The 27,950-nt window shown below is 28.6% G+C and overlaps 1 protein-coding gene across 1 annotated transcript; it reads left to right on the top strand.

The window, feature by feature from the left end:
* Window positions 1-249: 249 nt before the first annotated feature.
* LOC100207741 (uncharacterized) lies at window positions 250-26,952 on the top strand. The gene is made up of 9 exons (XM_065800925.1): window positions 250-568; window positions 688-923; window positions 9,760-9,883; window positions 12,544-12,632; window positions 12,728-12,879; window positions 17,319-17,365; window positions 21,655-21,693; window positions 25,500-25,684; window positions 25,937-26,952. Exons 1-9 carry the CDS (start codon window positions 304-306, stop codon window positions 26,366-26,368), a joined length of 1,569 nt encoding a protein of 522 aa, XP_065656997.1. The 5' UTR covers window positions 250-303; the 3' UTR covers window positions 26,369-26,952.
* Window positions 26,953-27,950: the final 998 nt, after the last annotated feature.

Raw genomic sequence — 27,950 nt, 5'->3', positions numbered from 1 at the left:
GAATTTTTTTGTTATTTGTGAAAACATTTGTGAAAAATAGCTCAAAAAAGATTGGAAACATTTCTCTGTATCTAAGAATGTTTATAATTGTTAGTACTAATTGTTTTGTTTTTGCTAGATAACTTTGCAGAGATTTCATCTCTGAAACTTATTTTCAATTATTTATTTAACCATTAAAATACCACTGTATAATTTTCTATAATTTGCTTTTATGTGATTTTGATTTTTTTGGTATAATTTATATATACCTTTTTTTTTTATCAGCCTTTTTATATTAAAAAGAGAAAGTAATAATCTGGACATATGTATGTATTTGTTATACTAGTATTTGGCATCTTAAACTGTAATGCCTTTGATATTTCTCGTTCAAAAAAAGATGGCAAGTTTTTAAATATTTTTGTTAACCCTGAGTCAAGCTGTTGGTATGCTGGATGTTGGAAACTTAATGGATTATGCAGGGGTGCACGCGATTGCTGTTTTTGTAAATGTTTAGATAGAAAGGTATTTTACTCAAATAAACTTGGGTGTTTGTTGGTAAAGAATGTTAAATTAGAACTCCAGAAAATTGGTTAGCTGTTGTTTTATATTTTTTACATAATTTTTCACATTATATATATATATATATATATATATATATATATATATATATATATATATATATATATATATATAATGTTTATTTATTAGGTAAAGATTGTAGTTTTTTTGATAAAAGTATTTCTATCAAATATGTTCCAATTTATGAGCTTGATACAGATTTGCATAGCGTAGAGATTGCTCATGATGGTGGATTAAATCTTGATCGTTGTTCTGCAGGTGTTATAAATTTGTATGACTATCATGAGCATATAAAAGTTTATAAAAGAAATGAATGTCAAAAGCTTTTGTCAACTCGATATAAAAATAAAAAGCTATATTTAGATGTAAGTTTTTTTGCTTTAGTTGTTTATATGTATTTTTGTATGTATGTTTTAAACTATAAATTTATTGATAATAACATTTATTATAAAATTTATTAAATGATAAAAATTACTTTATAAAATTATATGAGAACATAAATACAGTTTAATCTCTCTAATTTAAATTTCACTTGAACAAAAAAATTTTGAATTAGGAAAATCTTTGATTTAGAGTTTTTTTTTAAGTATATTAGTCAAAGTAACAAGTACAAATAAAACCGACAAACAAATAGTGCTGATATCCAATTATATGGTTTTCCAATTAGGCCTGATATTGTTAAGTAAATTTTTTTTGAGCATCTCAAGGGCTTATTTGCCTATAAAAAACTTTGACTTGAAAAAATAACTGAAACAGCAACTTACTTATTGCAAACTGTCTTTTTTAACATTACTAGTGATTGTCCTAATCAAATGAGCCTTACTGGACTTGCTTCAAGTATGCTCAATTTTCAAATGAAATAAAAAACAATAACCTTTCAGGTGTTGAAAATATTTTGTAGTGAGTGAAAATTAGGGGGCGTGTGGTTTTGAGCAATGGGTTAACTGTTTATTAATCCACTTTGTCTCTCCAAAAATGGTTTTGAAAGTTGGTTTTGAAAGATGGTTTTGAAATACTGTATTTAGAGAGAGTGAAAAGAAGCTATTAGTTCCTTTGATATGTAACTTCAAAGTTTCACCTTAAAATGTTTGACTTTGACCCTAGACAATATAATTGACTACAATAGACATGTGGTCTACATTTGCACTATTATAGTCTGGCATCAGTTTATCATCCATGATAAGAGCCTATGTAAATAAGGTTTTTCGAACTTGTTGTTTGACTCAAGATACTTATTCAAAGCAATAGAAAACAGAAATGAGTATAAAGTTGTCAAGGTATGAGTATAAAGTTGAGTTGTCATCAAATAGAGCCATTTAAGATTTAAGATTGTCAGAAGATCATTAATGTAGATAAGAAACAATATGGGACCAAGAATAAAGCTCTGAGGTACTTTAGAGTTTACTGGTAATAAAGGAGAGTGTTGACTTTCAAGGTTGACTTTAGTACTGCAGTTTGAAAGAAATGATTTTATAATCTCAAAATTTTTTCCAGGTACACCAAATATTTGATAAAGTTTGACAGATAATGCCAAACTTTATCAAAAGCTTTAGATATGCCAATAGCAATAGCCCTTGTCTTGCTGCTCCTATCTAATGCGCAATAGAATCTTTCATTCACAGCAGTTAGCTAGCAAGTATTAGCAAGTCAGCCGTAGAATGAAAAAATCAAAAAATATTTATTGTCAGAGAGTAAGTTGTTAGGCTCAAGTTTAAAGTTTGTTGGTTAAAGTCTTAAAGGCCTTGCTAATAAAAAAGAGAAGACTGTTTGGACGATAGTTGGAGGGATAAAAATATTCTCTAGAGGTTTTTTAAAAAATTGTAACCATAAATACCATTTTTCATCAGGCAGCATCTTTTTTCATTGATTACTTGCAATAATAAAAAGGTGTTTGTTCACAAGAGAATTATTCTTTTGAAATAAATGATTGCAATTAGATATAGCAGTTGCACAAGATAGGGAAAACTATGGAGTAGAGTGAGATTCAATTTAAAACCAACAAGGTGAAATAAAAGCTTCCATACCTGCCTGGATCTAGGAGTTATGTTGGAAGTGCATTTATCAGGAGAGAGACAAAAGACATCAGCCTAAGAAAAAGAAAATCATGAGAAGAATTCAGAATTCTTCTGAGTCTGAAGAAGATAAAAGATATAAGATTTTTATTAAGATTATCATTGCATGGTTGGAACCACCTATAGGAGAACAAGGAAAAACTGAACACACGCTAGAGAATGTAAGTGATTAGGGTTGTTTGGAAAATTCACAAGTAGAGTCACAAAGAGACTGAGTAAAAGATTGAGATAACAGAAGAAGAAAACTAAAAAAACTCTTTTGCTCAAAACAAAAACAAACAAAAAAAGTTGTAAAAATTCAAGAAAAATTTTAAACCACTAAAATCTGTTTTTGTAAAAAAGTAAAATCAAAAACATGTACAAGAAATTTATTTAAAAGATAATAGATTTAACAAAATTGTCAAAAATAGACTTTTGATTTGACAAGCTTTCTTGCAAGTGGGATCAGTTGTGTTTGAGGCAAGCTCCAATACCACTGACCCTGTCACCTTAGTAATGATCAGTAAAGTTTCTAATAACATTAATACTGGCAGGGGAATAGAGAGACATGGCTTGGTCAATTTGATCAGAAATTGCATTTAAAAGAGAACAGTGTTGAGAAGATAGAGATCATTATAGCCAAGCATTTGACTATATCGATATATATATATATATATAGAGAGAGAGAGAGAGAGAGAGAGAGAGAGAGAGAGAGAGAGAGAGAGAGAGAGAGAGAGAGAGAGAGAAAGAGAGAGAGAGAGAGAAAGAGAGAGAGAGAGAGAAGAGAAGAGAAGAGAAGAGAGAGAGTCTTAGCGAATCAAAAAATAGTTGCCACCAATAGTGAGATCCAAAGAAGAAAAAGCTGAATTCAAATTAGTCTCACAAATAGAATGCAAGTCTGATGAATTTTAGAAGAGGTAAGATTCAACTGGTGGGAAGTTACTATAAAGACCACTTTGTTACAGTTTGAAAGTATTGAAACAGTTTTAACAGTATTGAAACAGTTAGGTGATGCTAATGGTTTTTTAAAGTTTAATTTTTTTGGTAACTTTTGGCATGGTTCCAGTTAAAGAAAACTTTACTTTTTCATAGATAGGGCAATCCCAATCAATGAGATATACAGTTGCTTCAGTTCTTCTAATTAACCTAAAATTGTTACTTAAGGCTCTTTATGTTGCCTCAACAATGCATACCAAAAGCGCTGACAGAGACACCATCTACTAAGGACTTAATACTTTGGTTAATACTTTGATATTTTACAGCTGTTATTTGAATCAGCCTCTCTGATACTACCGCAGAGTTCAAGAAACCTTACTACCAGCCAGCCTCAGAACCAATGAGTTTTATAGTTTTACCCTCATTAAAAGAAAACATGAAGAGTTGAAAACACAAAGAGTTGGAAACAATGCTGACATCTACACCAGCCTAATAGATGAAGAAGGGGTGCTATGCTGGTCAACAGAATTACTCTGCTTTCCCTGAGTCTTTGCCTAGGAGGCTTTTATCAAGGCATTGACGGGATGAAGTATTTTTGCAAGATGAGTATTTTTATCAAGTTAGCATCTCTAACTATTAATCAACCAAGAGCACCAAAGCATGAAATGGGATGGGTAGTACTAGATTACATGTTATCAGTGACTTTAATGATCCTAAACCTGACCTGACTTGTTTCAGTTCTTTTTTAACTTTCCTAATTCCTACCTAAAAAAACGAAAAAATTGTCTGCAAGTATAAAAAGTTGGTTTTTGATGAGTCAATACACAAACACCTGCAGTTTAAGAAGTGAAAAGAAATATTTTTTAAGTTTCTATATATGATAGGCTTCTAAATTTTTAGAAATTTTTTAATAAGATACAATACAGTAAAAAGTTATAGATCTCTAAAAATGGCTGCGGCTAAAACTTAGGAAAATGTGCCTCCATTAAAACCACCGGTAACCTAGGATCAACACTGGTTTTAATAAGATTTTTTTTTCTTCTAATTTAGGTGACTTTATTACAGTGATTTCAGAAAAAAATTAGTGGGTACTTATGGGGAAGTTACAAAATCAGAACAATGAAAATTGCCCAAAATGCATTAAAAACAATAAAAATAAAGTTATTGTTGTACTTTAGTTTGTATTATATATTGTAATAATGAATTTGAAAGTATTTCATAATCAGTACTAGAAATAAGTTTGTAGTTAAACCATTTACTTTTTAACATTCACATTTTTTCCCAGAACTTAGAAAAAAATTGTAATTGAACACTTCTCCTTACATAGTGCGTCTGGTTTTATGTCTGATTTATGAAGTGCCTTTATGCCTAAACACACCACTAAACATACACATATAAAAACTGAAATTTAGTTTTTAATGTTTTCATATAAAACTTATTAGTAGCCTATTAAATAAAACTGAAATGAAAGACTTTTAGTCTAATTCACCTGATATTTAATACCATGACTATAAATTTTATAATATTTTTTCAATACATTCACGATTCCAACTTTCCTCATTAATTTGACTTATTTGATTATCATTTTCAAATATAGGTTACAACTTATACCAAGTTATAAGAGTTATTTGACTTGTCAACATAGTGCACAAGTTGATTATGTAATAAAAAATATTATTATTATTAAGAATATTATTAATATAATAAACAATCAATATAAAAATGAATCTTTTAAATGATTTTCGCTAAAAAACTTAGGCCAAAGTGGTTTATTCTTATTGGAGGTGCTTCAGGTCTCCATTAAGTATGTGTTTGTGAGTACCACCAAAATGCAAAACTTTTAGGATTACAAATACTAGATATTTCAGACTATAAAGACCTCTTGACATTAGCTGTATGTGACTAAACAAATCAAGACTGCATGCTGCACATTTGCCTAGATACCAACACACTAAAAGAGTATCTTACTGCTTTATTTGATAGACATGGCATGGAAGATATCACCTTTAATCAGTGGCAAAAAGCCAACAAAAAACATGATATAGTTCCAGTCACTTTTCCTATGTTTGATTTTATTGAAAAAGCTTGTCAACAAATATACCAATTAAGAGACCACCATTATATAGCCAAAAGTCAATTACCAAGTAATCATATATAATCATTACCAAGTAATCATATTTTACATAAAATGTAAAAATCCCTCAAAAGGGCAACAAACAATTTTGGTCATGCTACATATGACTTTTACAGGGTGTAGGCAACTGTCAAATAGTGTTTTGTTAAAAATTTAAAACTATAAAGCATTTTTTTTTTACATTTATAATTTAAAAATGAAAATAAATATAAAAGAAGACAATATATGTAAATAATTGTTTAAACTTTTTGAAACTGTATTTAAAAATGATGTATGGAATTAAAATAGATTAAAATATTGAACTCATTCATTTTAATTGCAAAGAATTGTCTTTCATTCTTGTCTTCTCTTTATTGTATCACACAAGAAGCGATTTAAATATGAAAATAATCATGACTGAATAGATAATAAGATTGCTCAGAATGAAATAAGTTGAATAATTATAACTTAACATTTATAAAATGTAAATATATTCCTGGTATGAAAATAGCCAAAAATAATAATAAATATTTTTTTTTCTACTTATGTGTAACCTTAAATCAAATAAATTAAGTTAAGAAACCGTGGACGCGAGTCATAGGTTGTCTTAAACTTTTTTTAAGTGTTGGAATGCAATGACCTTTGTTTTTAAAAGCTTTTTATTTGTTTTTCACACCTATTTCCCAATATCGCATAAAAATGCTGTATAAAATTTTTCAATGGCAAACACTCTGAATATATATATATATATATATATATATATATATATATATATATATATATATATATATATACAGAGAGAGAGAGAGAGAGAGAGAGAGAGAGAGAGAGAGAGAGAGAGAGAGAGAGAGAGAGAGAAAAAGCGGGTCAAACTGATCATACTATTTTTTCGATCACTGATCGAAAAATTTAAATAAAACCGGAACTGATAGGAATATTTAAAAAATAAAAACACCAGAAGAAAGAGAATCATCTCCTCTATTCAAATGTGTCAAAATAAAATCCAAGTCATTTTTCAGTCATTTTTTTTTTATAAACGTTTAAAAGAGAGTCGTAAAAATTTCCTTTTTTCTTTTATTTGCTATTGTAATAATTCGGGAACCATAATTTGTTTAAAAATAATTTTACCTCTATCTTGTTGAAAATTTAATTTTAATACCGATTACATAATTTTTTTTTGTTTTATAGTTAAAAATTAGACAAAAAAGTAAGAAAAATTATTATTAAATTTTTTCTAGTAAAATCGATCATTCACATATTTACTTTAAATTCCTTAATTAAGTAGTATGTGAATTTTTAAATTAGGTACCTAGGTGAATTAAATTATTGGATTTTCTCATGTGTTAGTTCCGGGTCCTTCCTATATAAAGATATTTTACAAAAATGACTGAATGATATTTATTATTCAGTTTCAAGATGACAACAAGTAAAAAGTCATACAATGAAGAAGATATAGAACCTGTGTTAAATGATATAAAAGAAAAAAAATACTTCAATCAGAAAAGTTGCATTCAAATATGGCATTCCATTCTCAACTCTAATAGGTCGCAAGAACAACAACAATACTAACTTCAAGGGATCAGGATCAACAACTGTACTCTCACAGCAAACAGAGTCAATTATGGTGCATGCGTTTAAGTTCCTATGTGATTAGGGTTATGGTTTAACACGAAATGATGTCATGGGCTTTGTATGCGATTACCTTCTTCGTACAAATCAATCAGGCCTATTTAAAAACGATAGACCTGGCAAAGACTGGTTTTATGCATTTATAAACCGAAGGTCTAAAGAAATTTCCACAAGAAAAACTCACACTTTAGCATCTGCCAGAGCCGCTTCTTGTACGCAAGAAATAATTGATAATTATTTTGAAGTTGTCACTAAACAATATCAATTGTCTGGGATAACTTCTGGTTGTCGCATTTAGAATTGCGATGAAACAGGTTTCTGTGGTGATTAAGGCAAAGCAACTGTAGTATGTCGAAAAGGTGCAAAGCGTGTTTTGAAACTCACTGGTAACAATGAAAAAATCCATTATACAGTGAACAATTGCTGTAATGCTGATGGATACTTTACACCACCATTCGTGGTATACAAAGCAAAAGGAAACTTTAGAGCTGAGAGGGCTTTAGGTGGTCCAACTGGCATCAGTTATTCAATTTCTAAATCTGGTTGGATTGAGCATGACACATTTATTGAATGGTTGAAGGAAGTGTATGTACCAGAATGTCAAGCTATTAGTTGTACTCATATTTTACATCTTGATGGACATACGTCTCACATCAGTTTAGCAGCTGTATTGCTATGTCGGGAAAACAATATAATTTTGATTTGTCTACCAGTCCACTCATCTCACATTCTTCAGCCACTGGACAGAGGTGTCTATTGCCATGTTAAGCAAGTGTGGAAGGCAGTTCTTACCAAATATTACAAAGACACAAAATGCAAAAACTTAGATAAAGAAAATTTTCCTATGTTGCTCAAACAGGTGTATGAGAGCGGTAAGTGTTTTACACATTTGCACACTATTGCTGGTTTTGAATATACTGGGTTATTTCCAAAACAAAATCAATCAACAGGCATTAGCTAATTCCGAAACGTTTAATCAATTGACGTCTTCAACGCCATAGCGAAAAACAAAGTCTTTAGCATCTTCTGAACCAGCAACACCAGCTTCGAGGTTTGACAAGTACAGAGCACTACATGAATGAAAATCGAAATGGAAAATGAACTGAATAGTTTTTTTCAAGAAAAAAATCAGTCTCATGTAAAAAAATCGAGGCAACCTAATACTCCAAAAATTGCTGGCCAATGTATTACAGAACACAGTGTTGCATATCATCTCAAAAAAAGAGAAGAAGTTAAGCAACTCAAATTAGCTGAAAAACAAGCTAAAAAGCATAAAACCATCTGCAAACTTATAATGCCATTACCAAACCCTGCAGAAAAAGAAGTAACTCAAAATATAGAACCGATTACAATACCTTCAGCCAAAAGAAGAAAAGTTATTAAATGCAGAAAGTGTAAAAAAGAATTACATTCAGACATGATGTCATGCAAGAATCCAAATTGCAATACTTGGTTCTGCAACAAAACGTGTTTGCCAAAAAATTTTGTAATGGGTTCAGATTTTTTTTGTTGTAAAAAATGTAAACCTTAAATCTTTTATTTTTTCTGTATGCTATATAAAAAATATATAGCATATTTCTGTATGCTATATAAAAAATATTTAAAAATATATACATTTACATATATAAAATGTTAAATTTGTTAAATGTATTTTATATTAATTGGTTTTAATAGACTTTCTGCCAAAAGCGATCTTTTTTTCTTCTAGTGTTCATATTTTTAAATACAATTAAAAAAACAAAAATTAATAAATAATGTGCTTGTTAATATTTTTTATCTTATTTAAAAAAAATAGTTTAAAAATTTTTAAAATTAATAAAGTTACTTGATTTTTATTGTTTGGTGATCGGTTTGACCCGCTTTTGGAAATTTTGGATACTGCTCCTTACAAAAACAAATTGAAAATTAAAGAAGCACTACATATTAAATGGGAAAATTCATCTTCAAACAAATTGCTCATTATAATATAAATTTGTCAATCTAGTTTATTTACTTATTGCTTTTATGCTATTTACGGTATCTTAATTCGTATTATAATTTTTATTGGTTTGTAACAATTCTATTTGACTGTTAATATTTCTCTGTAATGTCTTCAAATTTTGATTTTATATTCCAGAGTTTATATTCCAAATTGTAATTTTATCTTTTGAAAATGTACTATGTAAGCTATGAAACATGTCAAGATTTAAAATTTCATGCTTTTCTTAAAAAAAAAAAAATATGTATATATATATATATGTTTATATGTACCATACAGCCTTTGGCAGGAATGGAGGGCTATAGCCCTCCATTCCTGCCAAAGCCTGCCATATATGTATGTACATTTATAGATTCATACATATTTTATATTATTGCACTGTTATTATATTGTTTAACATTAGTTATTATTTTATTGGTTAGTATTAATTAATGTTGTATGATTTTTTTATCTGTAAAATTAAGAATTGTTTAAAGCTGTAAATAAATTTTCAGTGGCATTCAAACAGTTCAGATTGGAATGGCATGAAAGGTCAACTTATGTCTGTACAAATAAACTGCGATTTTCAATCAAATAGTTCTTGTTTTCTTTTTCAAGTGCAAGGAAATTATAGTGATGGTATTGTATATTTATGTATTCTTTGAACATAAGTTTTGTAATTTGAAGAAGAAAAAATAATTTTTTTTTCCCTTATTTATATAATGGGTTTTCACAATATAAGTGTTTTCTAGGTGGTATTCTTTTACAATAAGGTTTATATAATGAAAAAGAATTAAAATTTACTGGTACAAGTTTTTTATAAATCCAACATCTTTGCTGTAAATCAGATCATGGTTTATTACTGTAGATTAAGATTGCTACAAAATGTTATTGATATGAGGTGCACACATTGGCATATAGTAAAAGCCTGAGATTCTGACCTCTTTAATCATTCTCTCCCTGGTTGATAAAAGCCGGACTTGAAAAATTAAATCTGCACACTAATTAATACACACAAGAAACTAAGTATTTTAGGGGCAATCAGTAGCCTATTAAAAAATGTTTTTCAAAAAAATAAAAAATGCTTGAGCATTTTATAGTTTTTGGGTTTATTTGTTTATGTTTTATGTTTCATATTTTTATTTAAAATATATATATTTCCTTTTAATCAATTTTTTAAGAAAATAAGTTTTTTAGCAGAAAAAATAAATTTAAAATAAAATTAGGTTTTTTAAGAGCTTTTGCTCCAAACAAAAGTGTAACATTGGTAAAATTTTATTGCAATGAAAAGACTCTAAGCAGGAGAGTGACATAAAAAAAATGGATTTTGCAATGTATTTTTATTTTTTAGTTAAGGAAAAAAAAATTTATTTATGGTTGTTTTAGTTCTATAACATAATTTATGTAAATAACATTTACAATGAAATTTTTTTTATTATTCTGATTCACTTCCAACAAGGCTGCAACAACTACTGTTAAGTTGGGAGTTACTAGGAAAAAAAAAGAATAGAGTTATTGAACAAAGAAACGGCTGACAGAAGACTTTAAAGTTGTAGGTTGTATGAGTCAGGAAAACATGAAGATGGGAGAGAGTTCCAAAGGGTTGAAGTGTAGGTAAAATTACTAGGCAAATAAATTTTTTTTGTAGAGCATGCAGGGACAGATACAGTAAACGATTGAGACTTTGCTGAATGAAGAGTCAAGCGAGAATGAGTTTTAGTTGATGGAGCTAGAGATAATAGCTCCTTTTGAGCAGGGACGCTTTATCAAGCTTAGCAGATAAAGCAGGTCCAACTACATTTACAATGCGTATTTGGACTTTATCTAGAAGAAAACAAGCATCATTAGAAGAACAGCCCAAATATGACAACGGTATTCCATACAAAGACAAATAAGAGGTTTGTAGAAGTAGATAATGAAATCAGGAACAAAAAAATGGCAAGCACGATAAAGAGAAGCAACCTCAGTTGATGCTAATTTAGCAATCAATTGTATATATGGTTTTCATGAAAGGTCAGTAGTAAACAATAATCCAAGATGATGTAAAGAAGAGGGCTCAGTGAAAAGGTTGTCATTCATTAATATAGAAATGTTGACAGTATTGTGATAGTTGTTTGCAGTAAAAAGAGTTTAAGTAGTTTAAGTGTGAGTCAATTTGAGCCCAATCTGTTACAGAAGCGAGATCAAATTCAAGATTGGCTGCCTGTTTTAAGCAATCAAAAAGAGAAGTCAAAACAGGAGTATAGACTTGAGTCTTCAGCAAAAAGAGCTGCTTTAGTTGTAAAGTTGTCAGGAAGATCATTAATGTAGAAAAGAAACAAAACAGGATCATGGATAGAAAAAATTACTGGAAATGAAGAAAAGTGTTGGCCTTCAAGGATGACTTTAATAAAGTAGTTAGAAAGAAATGATTTAATAATTTAAAAAAATCTCTCAGATACACAATATGAAGCAAACTTATGAAGAAGACCAGCACACCAAACTTTGTTAAAAGCTTTAGATATGTCAAGAGCAAAAACCCTAGCCTTTCCGCCTCTATCTAATGCAAGATATAATCTTTCAGTCACAACAGTTAGCAAGTCACCAAGAGGATTTAAAACCGTATTGATTGTCTGACAGTAAGTTATTTGACTCAAGATGGGATGTGAGAAATTTGTTGATCAAAAGACCTTGCTAATAACAGAAAGAAGACTGATCTGACAATAATGGGAGGGGTCAGAATGTTCTCCAGAGTTTTTTTAAAATTGGAACACTAGATGCCATTTTTCAGCAGGCAGGAAAACAAGACTCAGTCAAGTATTTATTAAATAGTTTAGAGAGAATTGAAGAGAGTTCTAGGGAACAATTATTAAACCAAATTTTAAATTATATTAATCAAATTTTAAATTATAAATATATGTATATATATATATATATATATATATATATAGAGAGAGAGAGAGAGAGAGAGAGAGAGAAAGAAAGAGAGAGAGAGACAGAGAGAGAGAGAGGAGAGAGGCTTCTTCAGAATGTGTGATCACATGCCATTATATGACCAAAAAAATTTTATAATAAAACTTTTCTTTAATAATACTTAATAATTAGTTTTTACTTTTATTTGATAATAAGTATGATAATAGAGTTTACAATTAAATTCTTTTAATTGACAAGCCGAATTAATGCCATTAATTTTTCTCATGGTTCATGAATGACTTTTTAGATTTAAGGGTTTTATATGATTATTTTTTAATATGTTAATTAATAAATATTATTTTATTTATCTAAAAAGATCTTAAATGTTTTTTTATTTTTGTTATAAGGTAATGAGATAGTAGAACCCACAGAAGTACTAAATTGCACAGAGGTTTTAACAATGAAAACAACCTCTGAAACAAATATACAATCATTGGTAGGTTAAAACATTTAGTTTTTAAATCTGTTATAGAAGTAAGCGATCACATAAAATAATTACTTTTTTATAAAATTAATTTTTTTTATTTTCAGTCCGCAGCAAACACAAGCTTATCAACATCTCATGAAACATCTAAAATTACAAACTCTTTAACATCTATAATAGTTGGATCTGCAGTGTGTGTTGTTTTACTGTTAATTCTTATCGCTTTATTTGTTGTTTGTTGGAGAAAAAGAAAGTCAATGTAAGTTAGCGGTTGTTGCATTGAGATAAAGCCATGCAGTTAATGTTTGGGTTTTTATTCAATTTGATCTAAAATTGTGAAATCATTGATTGTTGTGTTGTTGTTTTTTTCTTTTTTTTGTTTGTTTAAACATATTTTTAACTAGTTTGAATTGGTTTCAGTGAAAAATAAAAAACATTTTTGGAGAAAAATTAATTTTGATACTCCTAGTGTTTTCTATTATAAAATGTTTTATAAAACAGTTTTATAAAAAAAAATTTTATAAAAGTGTATAAAATTATAAAATTTACACAATTTTATAATAGGTCTGGAAATTTAGAAAATTAATTAATTTGTTTCTTGGCATCATTGAGGAAATATCTTTCCTGTATCTTGCCAATCAGCATTTTTAAAAATATTCTTGTCGGCTTGTGACTGTGATTTTCTTGGTCAAATAGTTCTTGATACAAGAAATATATTTTATATAACAATAATTACATTAAAAATGACAGAGTGACAAAACAAAGATTTGATTTGATTTCCAAATAAGATGACTAAAATAAAAATGAAAAAACGAACGTTTTATTTAAATTCTAAGTAAAATAATTCATACATAAATTTTCACAATTTTTATATTAAAGTGTTTGATAGAAAAAAAAGATTTGTTGAAATGCTTTTAGTTTTTTTAGTTTTTGCAAGCATGTGGACAAGCAAGATAATGCTTGAGGGCCATTCTTTCTACTTCAAAAATGTCTTACATTTTATTTCATACACTTTAAATTTTAAATGGTTGATATGATCAAATAGTAGACTAACTTTACATAACTTGAATCTTGTTGTGTTTCTTTTAAAAATAACAATATAAAATTTTCATCATCATTACTAATAAAACAAAACTGATACATTCATGCATACATACATATATACATTCATACATACATACATACATACATACATACATACATACATACATACATACATACATACATACATACATACATACATACATACATACATATTGGTAGGTATAGCTAACATTTCTAATACACTTGTTCTCAGCTGAATTTTATTAGCTGTTCTGTTTTGCAATATCTAAGTTTTATGGTAAGCTGATTAAAAGCTTACCACAAAACTTACACACTATTAGCTGTTTAAGAAAATTTATGTTGTAAAACTATTCAAGAAAAAAAAGATTCATTTAAAATTTTTTTTTTTTTTTTAACATCTTCGCTTTCAACAAGGCTGCAGGCAGCCACTAATTAAAGTTGGAAGTTACTGAAAGAAAAAAGATGAAGATTGTAGAGCAAGATAACGATTGACAAACGACTTAAAGGATTGCAAATTATATGAATCAGGAAAGCAAGATGAAGGAAGCGAATTCCAAAGAGCTGATGTTCGAGGAAAAAAACTAGACGAATAAGCATTTTTAGAGCACTTAGGAACAGTCACAGAAAAAGGATGACACTTAATTGAATGACGAGTAACACGAAAATGAATTTTAGTAGATGGCACAAGAGACGCTAGCTCTTCAGAGCAGTGCCCATTTTAGTATTTGTAGAAAAGAGAAAGAGAAGCAACATTACGACGCTGTGGCAATGGTTGGATGTTGGCTGCAAGAGCAGGTCCAACTATGTTTACAATGCGTTTTTGCACCTTGTCTAAAAGAAAAAGGGCATCATTAGAAGAACCGCCCCAGATATGGCACACTAATAACATGAAGTATTGAAATCCCTGCAGATCTTGTAAAAATGAAAAATAATGTAAAATAAAAATTATGGCTTCTTAAACGGGCATCAATGACAATTTGAGTAACTTTAGAATAAAGCGCATTTATGGATTTAAGCAACAATTGAAGTCAACATTCATCGACTGACTTAAATAGGTAGATCATGAAGGAGTGAACATACATTGACTGAGTTAAGTAGGTAAAACATCCAAGAAGTAAACATACATCGAGTGACTTAAATAGGTAAAACATGTGAGGAGTGCCGCTACAACAACTCAGGGTATTGACTTAAGCAAAACATCTTATTAAAAAAAATTTCTGGCCTTTTTATTAATTTTTTTGGTATGCTTAATGGTAAGCTGAATTTAAGCTTACCACAAAACATGCTTTTAGCTATTTAAGAAAATTAATATTGTGAAATTATTCAAGAAAAAAATTAATGTAATATGCACAATATTAACATAAAATATTATAAATCTTTGTAGGCCTTATAAAAAAGAAGAATGAGTGTAAAAGAAAATTTGGCTTTTAAAACAGGCATCAATTACTGTTAAAGTAGCTTTACAATAGAGTGCGGTTCCTTGAGACAACAACAAAACTCAACAACAAAACTCAACAAAAAAACTTTAAATTACTGAAATACCTCATATTCATCATATACTTAAGCTTCTGATCAATAACCTAATAATTATTAGACTAAATGTAAAATATGTACCTGTAAAATATGGGTAAGTCTATTCCACACCAAACATTTCTATATTTATTCCTTACTTCATTATTTTTTAGTAAGCTGTAGAGAAATAGTTTCATATATATATATATATTTATATTACTATAATTTTTTTTTAAAAAACATACAGACTTGAATAGACTTAAATGTATGTGGATTAATGGACTTACCATGCCCTGTATAATATGGATCATGGTAATATATATAATACAGGTCTATTCTGTATAATATGGATCATGGTAATACATATAATACAGGTCTATTCTGTATAATATGGATCATGGTAATATATATAATACAGGTCTATTCTGTATAATATGGATCATGGTAACATATATAATACAGGTCTATTCTGTATAATATGGATCATGGTAATATATATAATACAGGTCTATTCTGTATAATATGGATCATGGTAATATATATAATACAGGTCTATTCTGTTTAATATGGATCGTGGTAATATATATAATACAGGTCTATTCTCGCACAACAGTTACTATACTTATTCATTAAAGTGTCATTTTTAGTAATAATTTTTAGTAGGTAGTAGAAACTAAAATTCTTTAAAATCTTTGTTTTAAGTTCAGTTTTAAGTTAATGTTCAATAATTTCTTACTGTAAAGTTGTATGAGATATAAACTTCTATGAGAAAATAGGAACATGCTTATATTTTTTTTTTTATTATTAAGTTTTTATTTGGTTTTTATTAAATTTTTTGTTCAGACCATCTGCAGCTTATTAGGTCTCTCGCCCTGTTATTTATTTTTGAAAAAAAAAGTTGAATGTAAAGTGTTTCCCATGAAAAAAAAAGTTGTCTCTTAAATGTTAAATGCTTATTAAGTTAAGCAAAATATAGTATGATTATTTTTCAAAAATGTTGTTTTTTGAACCACACTTATGCTGATCTTCTCCATAAGCTTAATGGTAATCTTCTTTATAAGCTTAATATTGATCTTCTCCATAAGCTTTATGCTGATCTTCTCCATAAGCTTAATGCTGATCTTCTCCATAAGCTTAATGCTGATCTTCTCCATAAGCTTAATGCTGATCTTCTCAATAAGCCTTCCTTAAATGGTGTATCTAATTGTTAAATCATTCCTTTCTAACCGCAGTATCAAAGGCCAACACTCTTCTTCATTTGCATTTATATTAATGATCTTTCTGACAATCTTATATTTAAAATGGCTCTATTTGCTAATAGCACAACAATATACCCCAGTCTTGACATATTTGATATGACAAATGGTCATATCTTTTTAATCAATTAGAACAGGCAGCTGAATATGAATGTGAATACTCTAGTCCTGATTTCATGACTTACTATGGCTGGTAAGTTACTTGTTTGCGTTTGTTACAAAATTATGAGCATTAAACTTGCTATATCAATAATAATTTTGTATATATTAGATGATAATGCAAAAAATAATAATAAATATAAATATAATAATAAAAACTGATAGTTTAAATAATTTTGCAACATATACAATATTTTGTTTTAAACTAAAATATTTAATTCACAAACATATATATGTATATATATATATATATATATATATATATATATATATATATATATATATATATATATATATATATATATATATGTGTGTGTGTATATATATATATGTGTGTGTGTGTGTATATATATATATATATATATATATATATATATATATATATATATATATATATATATATATATATATATATATATATTCACACACACATTCAGAAAATTTATTAGTATATCATATAGTATAATCATATAGTATAAAATAAACGTATTAATTAAAAATATCATTAAAGTCATAAGTACAGCATTCCTTTTATCTAAAAATGTATATTTTAGTTGTACTGTGTTTTATTGACTCAGTTTTGTCTCGTGAAATGCAAGGGTATGCAGGGGCATAGCCAGATTTTAATTAGAATTCTCTTTTTTTTACCTTATATTTTTTTTTATTTTTAATTAAAAAAATAATTTTTTAAGTTTTTTATTTTAAGGAAAAATATGAAAATTGAATCACGCTCCAAATTAATAATTCAACAATGTAAGTTTTATTTTCCTTAAAACAATCAAATATTTTTATTAGAAAAGTTTTTTTATTACTTTCGTAATTTCACTTCAAATTAGGTTTGTTTTGTTTTTAAATTGTGTGTTATTATGCTATTATATTGTATTACTTGTTAATAGGTTAACTTAACTTAACGTTAACTTGTTTAATATACAAGCTAAATGACATGTTATAATATTAAGGTTACAAATGAGATGATATGTTACAATATTAAGATTACAAATTAGGTGACATATTATAATTTTTCAGTTAGTATTTTATTTTCAGAAAACTTTTTCCAATTTCCATTTTATTAAAATTTTAAATCAGATGTATATAAAAGTATTTTTATAACATCTATATCATGATATTTATGTATTTTTTTTTTAATTTTCATTTGACAATTTTTAAAGAAATTATTTTCTCTTTTTTAAATTTTGTTACTTGAAGCAAATTTTTGTCTTCTAAATTTTGTTACATCTTGAAATTTTGAGACAAAATTAATTGTTAGTTTGATATCAGTGCAATATTTACTAAATTTGACATAAGTACTAGTATCAAATCTGCACTTCTTATAAAGGTTATATTTTTTTATTTAATTGTTATATGTACCTAGTTTTGCTTGGCAACAAGTTAATTTTGGTAGTTGCAGATTTGCATTTTTGTTGTCTGCTATGTACAGTATATTTGCCACATTTTTTTATTATATATTTGAAATCATTTGTCACTTCATATGAAGAAGTCACTTCATATGAAAAAATCACTTCATATTAAGAAGTCACTTCATATGAAGAAGTCACTTCATATGAAGAATTCACTTCATATGAAGAAGTCACTTCATATGAAGAAGTCACTTCATATGAAGAAGTCACTTCATATAAAGAAGTCACTTCATATGAAGAAGTCACTCCATATGAAGAAGTCACTTCATATGAAGAAGTCACTTCATACGAAGAAGCCACTTTATATAAAAAAGTAACTTCATATGGAGGTAATAATCTTTTTTATTGGCTATCATGGATATTTAATTTTGCATAGCAACAAGTTTTAGTAGTCACAGAGTTACATTTTATACAAAATCCAACTTCTTATAAGTGCTTATTTCCTTTAAGTGTTATGTGAACATGATTGCAACAAGATCAGTCTTTAAAATAATGTTTGATAAATATCATTATTTATCATACATTATCATATATAAATTAAAAGTTTTCTTTAGCAAAGATAAAATATTAGTTAAGATAAATATATATAAATAAATTTCTAACTATTAATATCAAAAAATTTATTCATAAAAGTCTTCATTTTTCTTCACTTTTTTTTTTTTTTTACTTTCTTCATATTGTTTTTCTTCACTCTAAACTAAAGGTCTAAAGATATAATGGGTTACCACACAAAAGATATCAAAAACTGTCTGCTACTGATGCATAAAAACTATGAAATAATAAAACAAATGCTAGAAACTGATGATGGAGCATAAAAATAATGGAAAGTTACTATACTTTTTATTATGACTACAGATTTTCATTTTGTATATATTTTTAAATTTGAAACATCAAACAAACAAATCCATAAGTTATTTTTGTATCAGGTATGGATAATATCAAGATGAAGTTTTGAATTTTATTGAAATGAGTTAACAAAGATTTTATTTAAAAAACTATATTTAAAGGGATCCCAAAGTTCTGAGACAAGTTGTGTTCATGTTAAAGAGAATGTTTAAAAAAAATGTTTGGGCAAAATTTTTTTGATTAAATGAAAATAATAAATGTAAACCAAGAAAAACTAACTTTGCAGTTTTAATCAAAGTCTCCATAATAGTTTGATTTTCAAGTCATTAAAATATATACGCCGCAACCTATTTACCTATAATTTAGGTATATGATGTCATTGTAGAATTTTGTGGGAACAGTATATCCTTCTTATTACTAAATAAATTTTATTGCTTGCTTTATATTTATTTTAATTTAGAACACATCAAAAATCATGACACATTTATGCATTTTTTTGTGATTATTAAAGTTTGCAGCCAGAGTAAAAATCAAGGCAGTATGATGTGGTTTATCGTTTTATATTTAGTCTATGTGATTTGATAGAGTTATTTGCTTTATGTTTAGTTTATATGGTTTAGTTTATATGGTTAAATGCGATACTTGTTTTACATTTATATTATAACTAACTTTTGTATATTTTTGTACAAATATTCATTTTAACTTTAATTTAGTTTGATTTATATGGTTATTAGTAAAATAATTTGTTTTATATTTAGTTTCAACTTAGTTCAATTTATATGGTTTATTCAAGTAACTTGTGTTATTTCAGTTTATACTTTAAATTAATGTATAGCTTTTAAAAATGTTTTTGATCTACTGATAAGCTTACTAGCTTTTTGGCTCCTCTATCATCCTCATCTCCGCCTGATGGCTACTCTATCATTGCAAGTTTCTTTTAAGCTAAATTTTAATATTGCGTTTACTTTTTTTTAGCAGAAAAACTTGATTAAAAAAGAACTTTGCATGTCTGAGCAACGTATCAAATTTGGATATATAATGGGTGGTTACTGAAAATCTGGATTTACTTTCGAGGGCAATTACTCTTATAGTTTTTAAGGAGAGACTAAATAAAAATATCATTAAATAAAGTTTTTAGTTATTTATTTTAATTAAACTTGTCTTCAAGCAGTCTGCTTCTTGGGATTTGGCCAACACTAAGACAAGCTGACTAAAAATGTGAAAATACAAGGTTAAGGTCATTTTTTTTCAGACAAAGCCTTATTTTGGTTCGTAGTTGCTTCACATATTTTACTCTTGTACACTTTGCCTCTTAAAAGTCCCCAAAAGTCTTCGATTAGGCAACACTCTGGTACAGCTGGCATATTGTTAACTTTTTGGATTGATGTTATGGGTCTCATAGCAGTTGGTCATGGTTTTTGGCATAATGCAATAAATTCAGGTCCAGCTAAAATACATAATTACCATCACCATGATGAGTGTTGATAAATGGCACTAATCTTCACTTAATACAATAATAATAAAAAAGTGGCTTGGAAGTACCTTTGTCAGAAGCGATCAGCCAGATGAGCAGCCTGAATTCGAAGTTGCGTCTTTTGCAATATTTAACGCTTGGTGGAGTCTTCTATCTATCACTATAGTAATAGGTGCTGTTTCAGTTAATTGTCTAGTGTGACAGGGTGAAGTAAGACTTGTCCTCAAGGAGGACCGATTTTCCTTAAAAATTGATATTAAGGTGATCAATATTGGTCTTGATTTGCTCAGTTTCTAGCTATCTTGTTGATCAGGTATTCCCTGTTTCGTGTAAGTTTTCATGTCATTGTACTTGGCAAGAGTTTTAATGATGGAACTGCATCCTAATTTTTTTTTTGTTTGCCTCATCCAATCCTGGCCACTGTAGTCAAACATGGTTTTCAGATGCTTGATCACCTTAAGGGTCATGATTTTTGCCATATGACAAAAAACTGTCTTTTGTGTCCAGAATCATTCTCAGCACTTTTAATTATATCATAGATAGTGTTTCTTGGAATTTGTTCAGCATCAAAGTAATCTACTGTGAACTTTTTTCCTAGTAATTTATTATTCAAATAGAGCTCGTTAATCCATTTCTTATCTCTTCTTGGTTGGACATCATTTTTTTTTTTTTTAATTTAAAAACAAGTTTTTAAATAATTAAAAACAAGCATTAACTTAAATAATTATTAGAAAATTAAATAAGTTTTAAAAAGAATATGTAACAAATGAACATAAGAAAAAATCATGAAAAAAATAAGTTTAGCTTGTGCCATTTAAAAGTAAGATAAAGTTAGTCTGCATTTTTAGTAACCACCTGTTAGTACTGTTTCAACAAAGCATGTATTGCCCCTGGTTACTTTCTGTTTACTTCCGCAGATAAAATATTTTTTTGTCAATTTTTTTTTTACAGTATGTTGTTTTTAGGAGGCTCAGGAATTGTAGACTTGTTGTGTGTTGCATCTATTTAGATATTACCTACCCTAACCCAAAACCATAGGTCAATGCATTAACACTTTTCTATCTATTTCAGTAAAATATCATCAGTTGTGTTTTTTGAAGTGATGAACCAGCTGAATTTTAAGGGTTCAGAAAGCTTTTAATCACAAGTTCCATCAACAGTAGTCAACAGAAGCTAACTTGTTGCATTTTCACTTGCTATGGGCTATTATGTTTTTGCAACTAGGAAGCATGTTATCAAAAAAGTTAAATATTACGAAGATACTACTCTTCTTATTATATCTTAACTCTTCTTTTTTTATTTAGCTGGTGTACGATATGAAGAAGATCCATCAATTTCTAAAAGTAAGTTGATTTTCAATGATGAAAATATTATAATTTAATTTATTTGTTTTAATGTCTTACATATTTGACATGTCCTAGCTTTAGCCCTCATTTCTATGTTTTATGGTAACCTCTTTGTGTCAAATTTTTTTTGCCGAGCTAATGCCTACCTCTAACAGTTTGAGATGGGCAATTTGTTGCCAACCTCATTTTTCCTAATTCCGATGGTTGATATATATATATACACACACACACACACACACACACATACACACACATATATACACACACATATATATATACACACACATATATATATATATATATATACAGTATCGGACAAAACAAGTGCAACCAAATAATGCTAATTTAGTTTCTTTATATAAAAGTGCTGCATTTTTTCAATTTAGAGAAATAACTATGTAACTGTTTAGAGACAAAGTTCTTCAAGTTTTATTCATCACAAAGTTCATTATTTGTACACGAAAATTAATAAATTAATCAAAAGTATTAAAATAAGTTGATTTCCTTCTGGACAAAACAAGTGCAACTCGACAAAATGTTGACCAAGCTGTATTTCGCTATCAATATTTCGTGGCGAATCCCTTGTTGTCAATCACAGCCTTGCATCTTCGAGGCATAGATTCGATCAGGTGATCAATGAAACTTTGTGGAATCGCTGCCCAGGCCTTTTGGATTTGTTCAAACAGTTGATCCTTATTACGAACACCTTCACAATTAATTCTGCGGTTGACGATCTCCCACAGGTTCTCGATAGGGTTGAGATTCGGAGATTGAGGCGGCCAATCCATCACCGATAGGTGGTTGTCTTGAAACCACTGCTTGGCTACTTTTGCAGTGTGTTTCGAATTGTTGTCTTGCTGAAAAACCCATTTTATTGGCATATTCCATTCAGCATGAGGTAACATAACATCTTTCAGGATATTTTTAAACATGAAACGGTCCATTATTTCATCGTTTCGATGTATTGGACCTAGACTGTTAGCAGAAAAACACCCCCAGACCATTACATTGCCTCCACCATGCTTCACGGTTTTATGGCAGTAACGTAATTTGAGGCGTTTTCCGGCCGGTCGACGTACACGGCAAATGCCATCGCTCCTAATGATGTTGAACTTCGATTCATCACTGAACAGGACAGTTCGCCATTTCTGCACATTCCAGTCAATATGAGATGTAGCAAACAGGAGTCTTTTCTTCTGGTTATTTAGTGAAATCAGCGGTTTCTTTGCAGGGCATCGAGAAAACAATCCGGCTTCAACAGCATGTCGCCTGATTGTTCGGTCCGATACAGGCAGCTCTAATTACTTTTGTATCTCGACTGATGATATCCAGGGATCCTTCTTGACGGATCTGACGATCATAGAATCCTCTCTAGAAGTGGTGGAACGCGGTTTTCCACCTTTGTTATCTGCTGCCAACTTCCCCGTAGAACGATATTTGGAACATAGTCTTGATACGGTCCATTTTTTCATGCGATATTTATCACAAATACTTTTTTGTGACATTCCACTTATGTAATCGCCAATAATTTTCTTTCTTAGTTCCAATTCAAGACTGTCGGGAGCCATTTTTGCACTTGAAGTCATAAAAACAATAAAAATAAATAATCACGCTTCTCAAGGCTTACCGTGTTACATTTACCTTGTGATGATACAATAATGCTCTGTGGAACACAACGTCTTGGTTGGATGTGGACTGTATTGATGTAATGAAACACTTGTTGTATTTCACTTCTTGTATTGATGTTCTTCGATAAAACACTTTGATAAAACTCACTTCGATAAACTGTCTTGATAATACTGACTGATTGACTTCCATATACTGACTGAATTACATGTCGATTTACATGTCTCTTATATAGTAAAATGAACCTGTGTGAACCTGTTCTGGAAGATTCTCGATGCTTCTTTTCGATGCTTCTGAAAGCTTCTGGATGTTACCGGATGCTTCCAGATGCTTCTTCTGGAAACTTCTGGAAGCTTCTGCATGCTGCTGCAAACTTCTGGATACTTCCTTTAATTATTAAAAAACTTCCGTGACATTGACATGGACCAGACTTAAGAAAATGAAACAAACCAAAAAAGTTGCACTTGTTTTGTCCGCTGCAAAATGACACTTCGTCAACGAAATTCTGCCTGTGTGCTGTCACCTGTCAGCTGATTGCTCATGTTATGGCATGCTATGACTCCAGACTCTTGAACTGTTTGCTGTGGTAGTATAGTTCGTTTCGTTTTTAAGACATGTAAAATTAGGAACACTTTTTAGCATTGTTCGATGTTGGTTGCAAATGTTTTGTCCAATACTGTATATATATATATATATATATATATATATATATATATATATATATATATATATATATATATATATATATATATATATATATATATATATATATATATATGCACATATATATATATACACATATATATATATATATACATATATATATATATATATATATATATTGAACCCTTAGATGTTGTCCGAAAGTTTTTTCCATATTTTGTTGACAAAAAGTAAAAATTAAAATGCAAGACCGGAATTTTTTTTTTTTTTAATAATGATAGACTGCCTGCCCCAACCAAACCCTCAGTCGATGTAGCAGCACTTCCTTGCGGGTTAGGCTATTTGTCAGTCGATGTAGCAGCACTCCCTTGCGAGTCAGGCTATTTGTCAGTCGATGTAGCAGCACTCCCTTGCGAGTCAGGCTATTTGTCAGTCGATGTAGCAGCACTCCCTTGGGAGTCAGGCTATAAGATAGTCGATGTAGCAACACTCCGCGCATGATTTTCAGTAAAAAAAATAAAAATAAAAACATTTTATTAAAAAAAATTAAAATAAAAACATTTTATTAAAAAAAATTAAAATAAAAACATTTTATTAAAAAAAATTAAAATAAAAACATTGTCTATATTGTTAAAAACATTCAAAATGTTTTAAAAACATTCAGAATGTTTTTAAAAAAACATTCTGGTCAATTAAATTTGCGTTTTTGTGGTTTTTTTAAAAAACGATTAATTTGTAATTAAATTAATGGTTTTTACTTTCGTCCAACACGCAAATGTTGGACGAAAGTTAAAAGTAATTAAAAGTGACGTATATGTTGGCGTAAGAATCACTTTTTTCCTTCCGCTCTTCCCAAAGCCAACAAACTATAGATCTATATATACATATATATATATATATATATATATATATATATATATATATATATATATATATATATATATATATATATATATATATATATATACATATATATATATATGCATGTGCACATACATGTTTATATATATATGTATATGTACATATATATATATATATATATATTTATATATATATATATATATATATATATACACACATATATATATACACACATACATATGTATATATGTGTGTGTGTATATATATATACATATATATATATATATATATATATATATATATATATATATATATATATATACATATATATATATATGCATATATGCATATTAGGATGTTGAATTTTGAATTTTGGTCATGAATTTTGAAATCACTATAAAATTCTGGTTCTTTTGAGACCCAGGATATACTTTTGAAGAAAAAATAATTCACTGAAATATGAGAGCTAGTGTGTAATCAAGGGTCATGTGACCTTTTTTCAAAAATTAAATAAAACCAATGACTTTTCAGTTACTTTCAAACCAAAGTTCATCTGTTTTTTATACAGGAAATAGGAGATACCAAAAATTTACCAAAAAGTCAACACCCTTATGCATATCTATGTATTTTTTTATATTATATTTTTTGTACAGAAAAAAAAAAGAAACGCGCCACTATTCCATCCATGTCAATTAAAGCTATAACCAAAAATGAATGTGATTACGAATGTATTGAAACAGAAAGCAATGTTTCTTTGAAGCAATATAACACTCTCGAGAAAAATACGATTTTCTATCATCAAGAAGATTCAAAATCTATTACTGGTACTCTTTCTAAGGTATCTAATTTTCATATTTTTTTCTAAATAATTGTTTTTTACTTTATAATATATCAAATTTAAAAAAGGGGCTAATAGAGTTTTCTCAACTGGACCCTTTGGCTTTTGGGAGCTGAATTTGTAAAAAAAAAAAAGCAAACTTTTATTTAACAATATAATTTACAATTACATTGTTAAATAATAGCAAACTTAAGTTACGTAAGTAACTTAAGTACACTTACTAAATAATAAAATCTAAATTAATTTTCACAGCGCCCATTGCCTGACAGACCCCTAGAGGCGAGCAACCCTTATTATGCACCAAGTGTGTCCAACATAGAAGCCATGTATCTTTCCTCAACTGAACCAATTGTGAAAAGGCCAACTAGTTGTACTTCGCAGTTAACAAGGAACGATCTCAATTCAATATACGCTTCTGCAGATACCTTAAATGAATACGATATAGTACCAACTAGCACTCCCCATAAAACTGATGCGCATTCTTTAAATGTATGCAAAGAAGGACCGATTTATGAAAACACTTTGTCTTCCACAACAGAATGTGAAAAGGAACCAGTTTATGACACCCCTAACCGACTTATAAATAACAAGTGTGACAAGAATCCGTTGTACCCCTTGTACAGCTCAATATCAGATATTAAAAACGCAAATGAATCTTTATACAAAGACGATGTCAAGATTTGAATTTTCTTAAGTTTTAACTGGCCTGCAAAGTTTAGTCGCAAAAAAATAGAAAACGAGATGGTCTTACTGACTGAATAGAAGACGAGATGGTCTTCTATAGTTATTTAAAATAGAAAGTATGTAAAAACAAGAACATAAAATCAAACTTACCACTTTAATTTTGCACCTGAATTCGATGAACATTGTAACGCGGTCTGAAAGTAAAGTATGTTTGGATATAAGCTGCTTTTTATTTAATCATATAAAAAGAAATTTAAGAGTTTAATTATTTAAGAGTTGTCGTGAAACACTGATACTAAATTTATATATAAAGATAGGGCATTTTTATCTTTTAAAAAATCTCATTTTTGTTTGTATTACGTTTGTATTTCATAAAGAATCGTTGTGCATTATATAACATGTCATGTTATGTAATACTGTTTTATGTTATTTTTATATAATATTATGAAATGTAGATATAAATCCTTTTTTTATGTTTTATATACTATTAAATAGATATTTTTGTAAGTTTTCTTTTATGTTTATTTTGATATCTTTTGTAAAGTATATTTATTTTGCTGAAAACTTTATTTACTTTTATTAAATTTTTTTGTTTAACTTTTTTGTGGGTAACTAACAGAATTTCCTAAATTGGGTGCGAAAGGGTTTACCAGAAAATATACCGGTGTGTTGACTTTTAACTAAGATATTTAAACAGATAATTAATAATAGAAAAATTTCATTTTTACTTTTACTAAGCTTATAACATTGCTGTCACTCTGCTTAACTTTGTATCATGGGATTGTGGACAAATATTCATTAAAAAGACATTCTTAATGCATATTTGTCTGCAATCCCTGATGCTTAGTTAAGCAGAGTGACAACAAAGTTAATAAATATGAAGATTTTTAAACACACGGTTGATATGTTTTTTAATAAACTATTTTTAAAGAATGAATTTAGAGCATTTAGTTCACATGAAAAGTTCCAAGTGTTAAAACTTTAAAATTTTATTTTTGTCTATTAGAACAGTGCTTTGAGATATATAATAAGAAATTGAGATATATAATAAAAAATATATATTCTGATAAATAACTAATTGATCAAAATTTAAAACGGTTGTTTGCATTTTAAGCAAACATTTTTTGTCCCTTTGAAATATATGCTATTCGCATCTTTCTGCTTAGTAATTTTGTTAAAACGCTTACTCTACACTCTGGGACACGGGTGGCCAACGAGACCGCCAGGTTTTATGTCGTGTCACTCAATTGTCACGTGACTCAATTGAAACCTTTTTCATTCAAGGGTATTTGTCTTGTAGCAATAGAAAAAAGTTTTTAAATCCAAACAAAGAAGTGCTGAAAGTCATAATTGGGGCAAATAAGTAAAATTGAAAGGAGGGGGGGAGCCTTAGAGCTTCTTTAGTCTCAGGCCTTCTTTAGTCTCAATACCTCAGCTCAATTTTTACTTTGTCTTATTTGTAAATCATCATTTTTTTTTCCGATTTTATAAATTATTTCTTTTTTTTATAGAACAATTAGAGGCACACTTATCAATAAAGATTAAATAACTTTTTTTTTTTTTCACTTTTTTTATTAAATAG

The sequence above is a fragment of the Hydra vulgaris genome, chromosome 07 (assembly GCF_038396675.1).
Source record: "Hydra vulgaris chromosome 07, alternate assembly HydraT2T_AEP".
Lineage (NCBI taxonomy): Eukaryota > Metazoa > Cnidaria > Hydrozoa > Anthoathecata > Hydridae > Hydra > Hydra vulgaris.
This window is presented reverse-complemented; position numbering and strand designations above follow the sequence as displayed.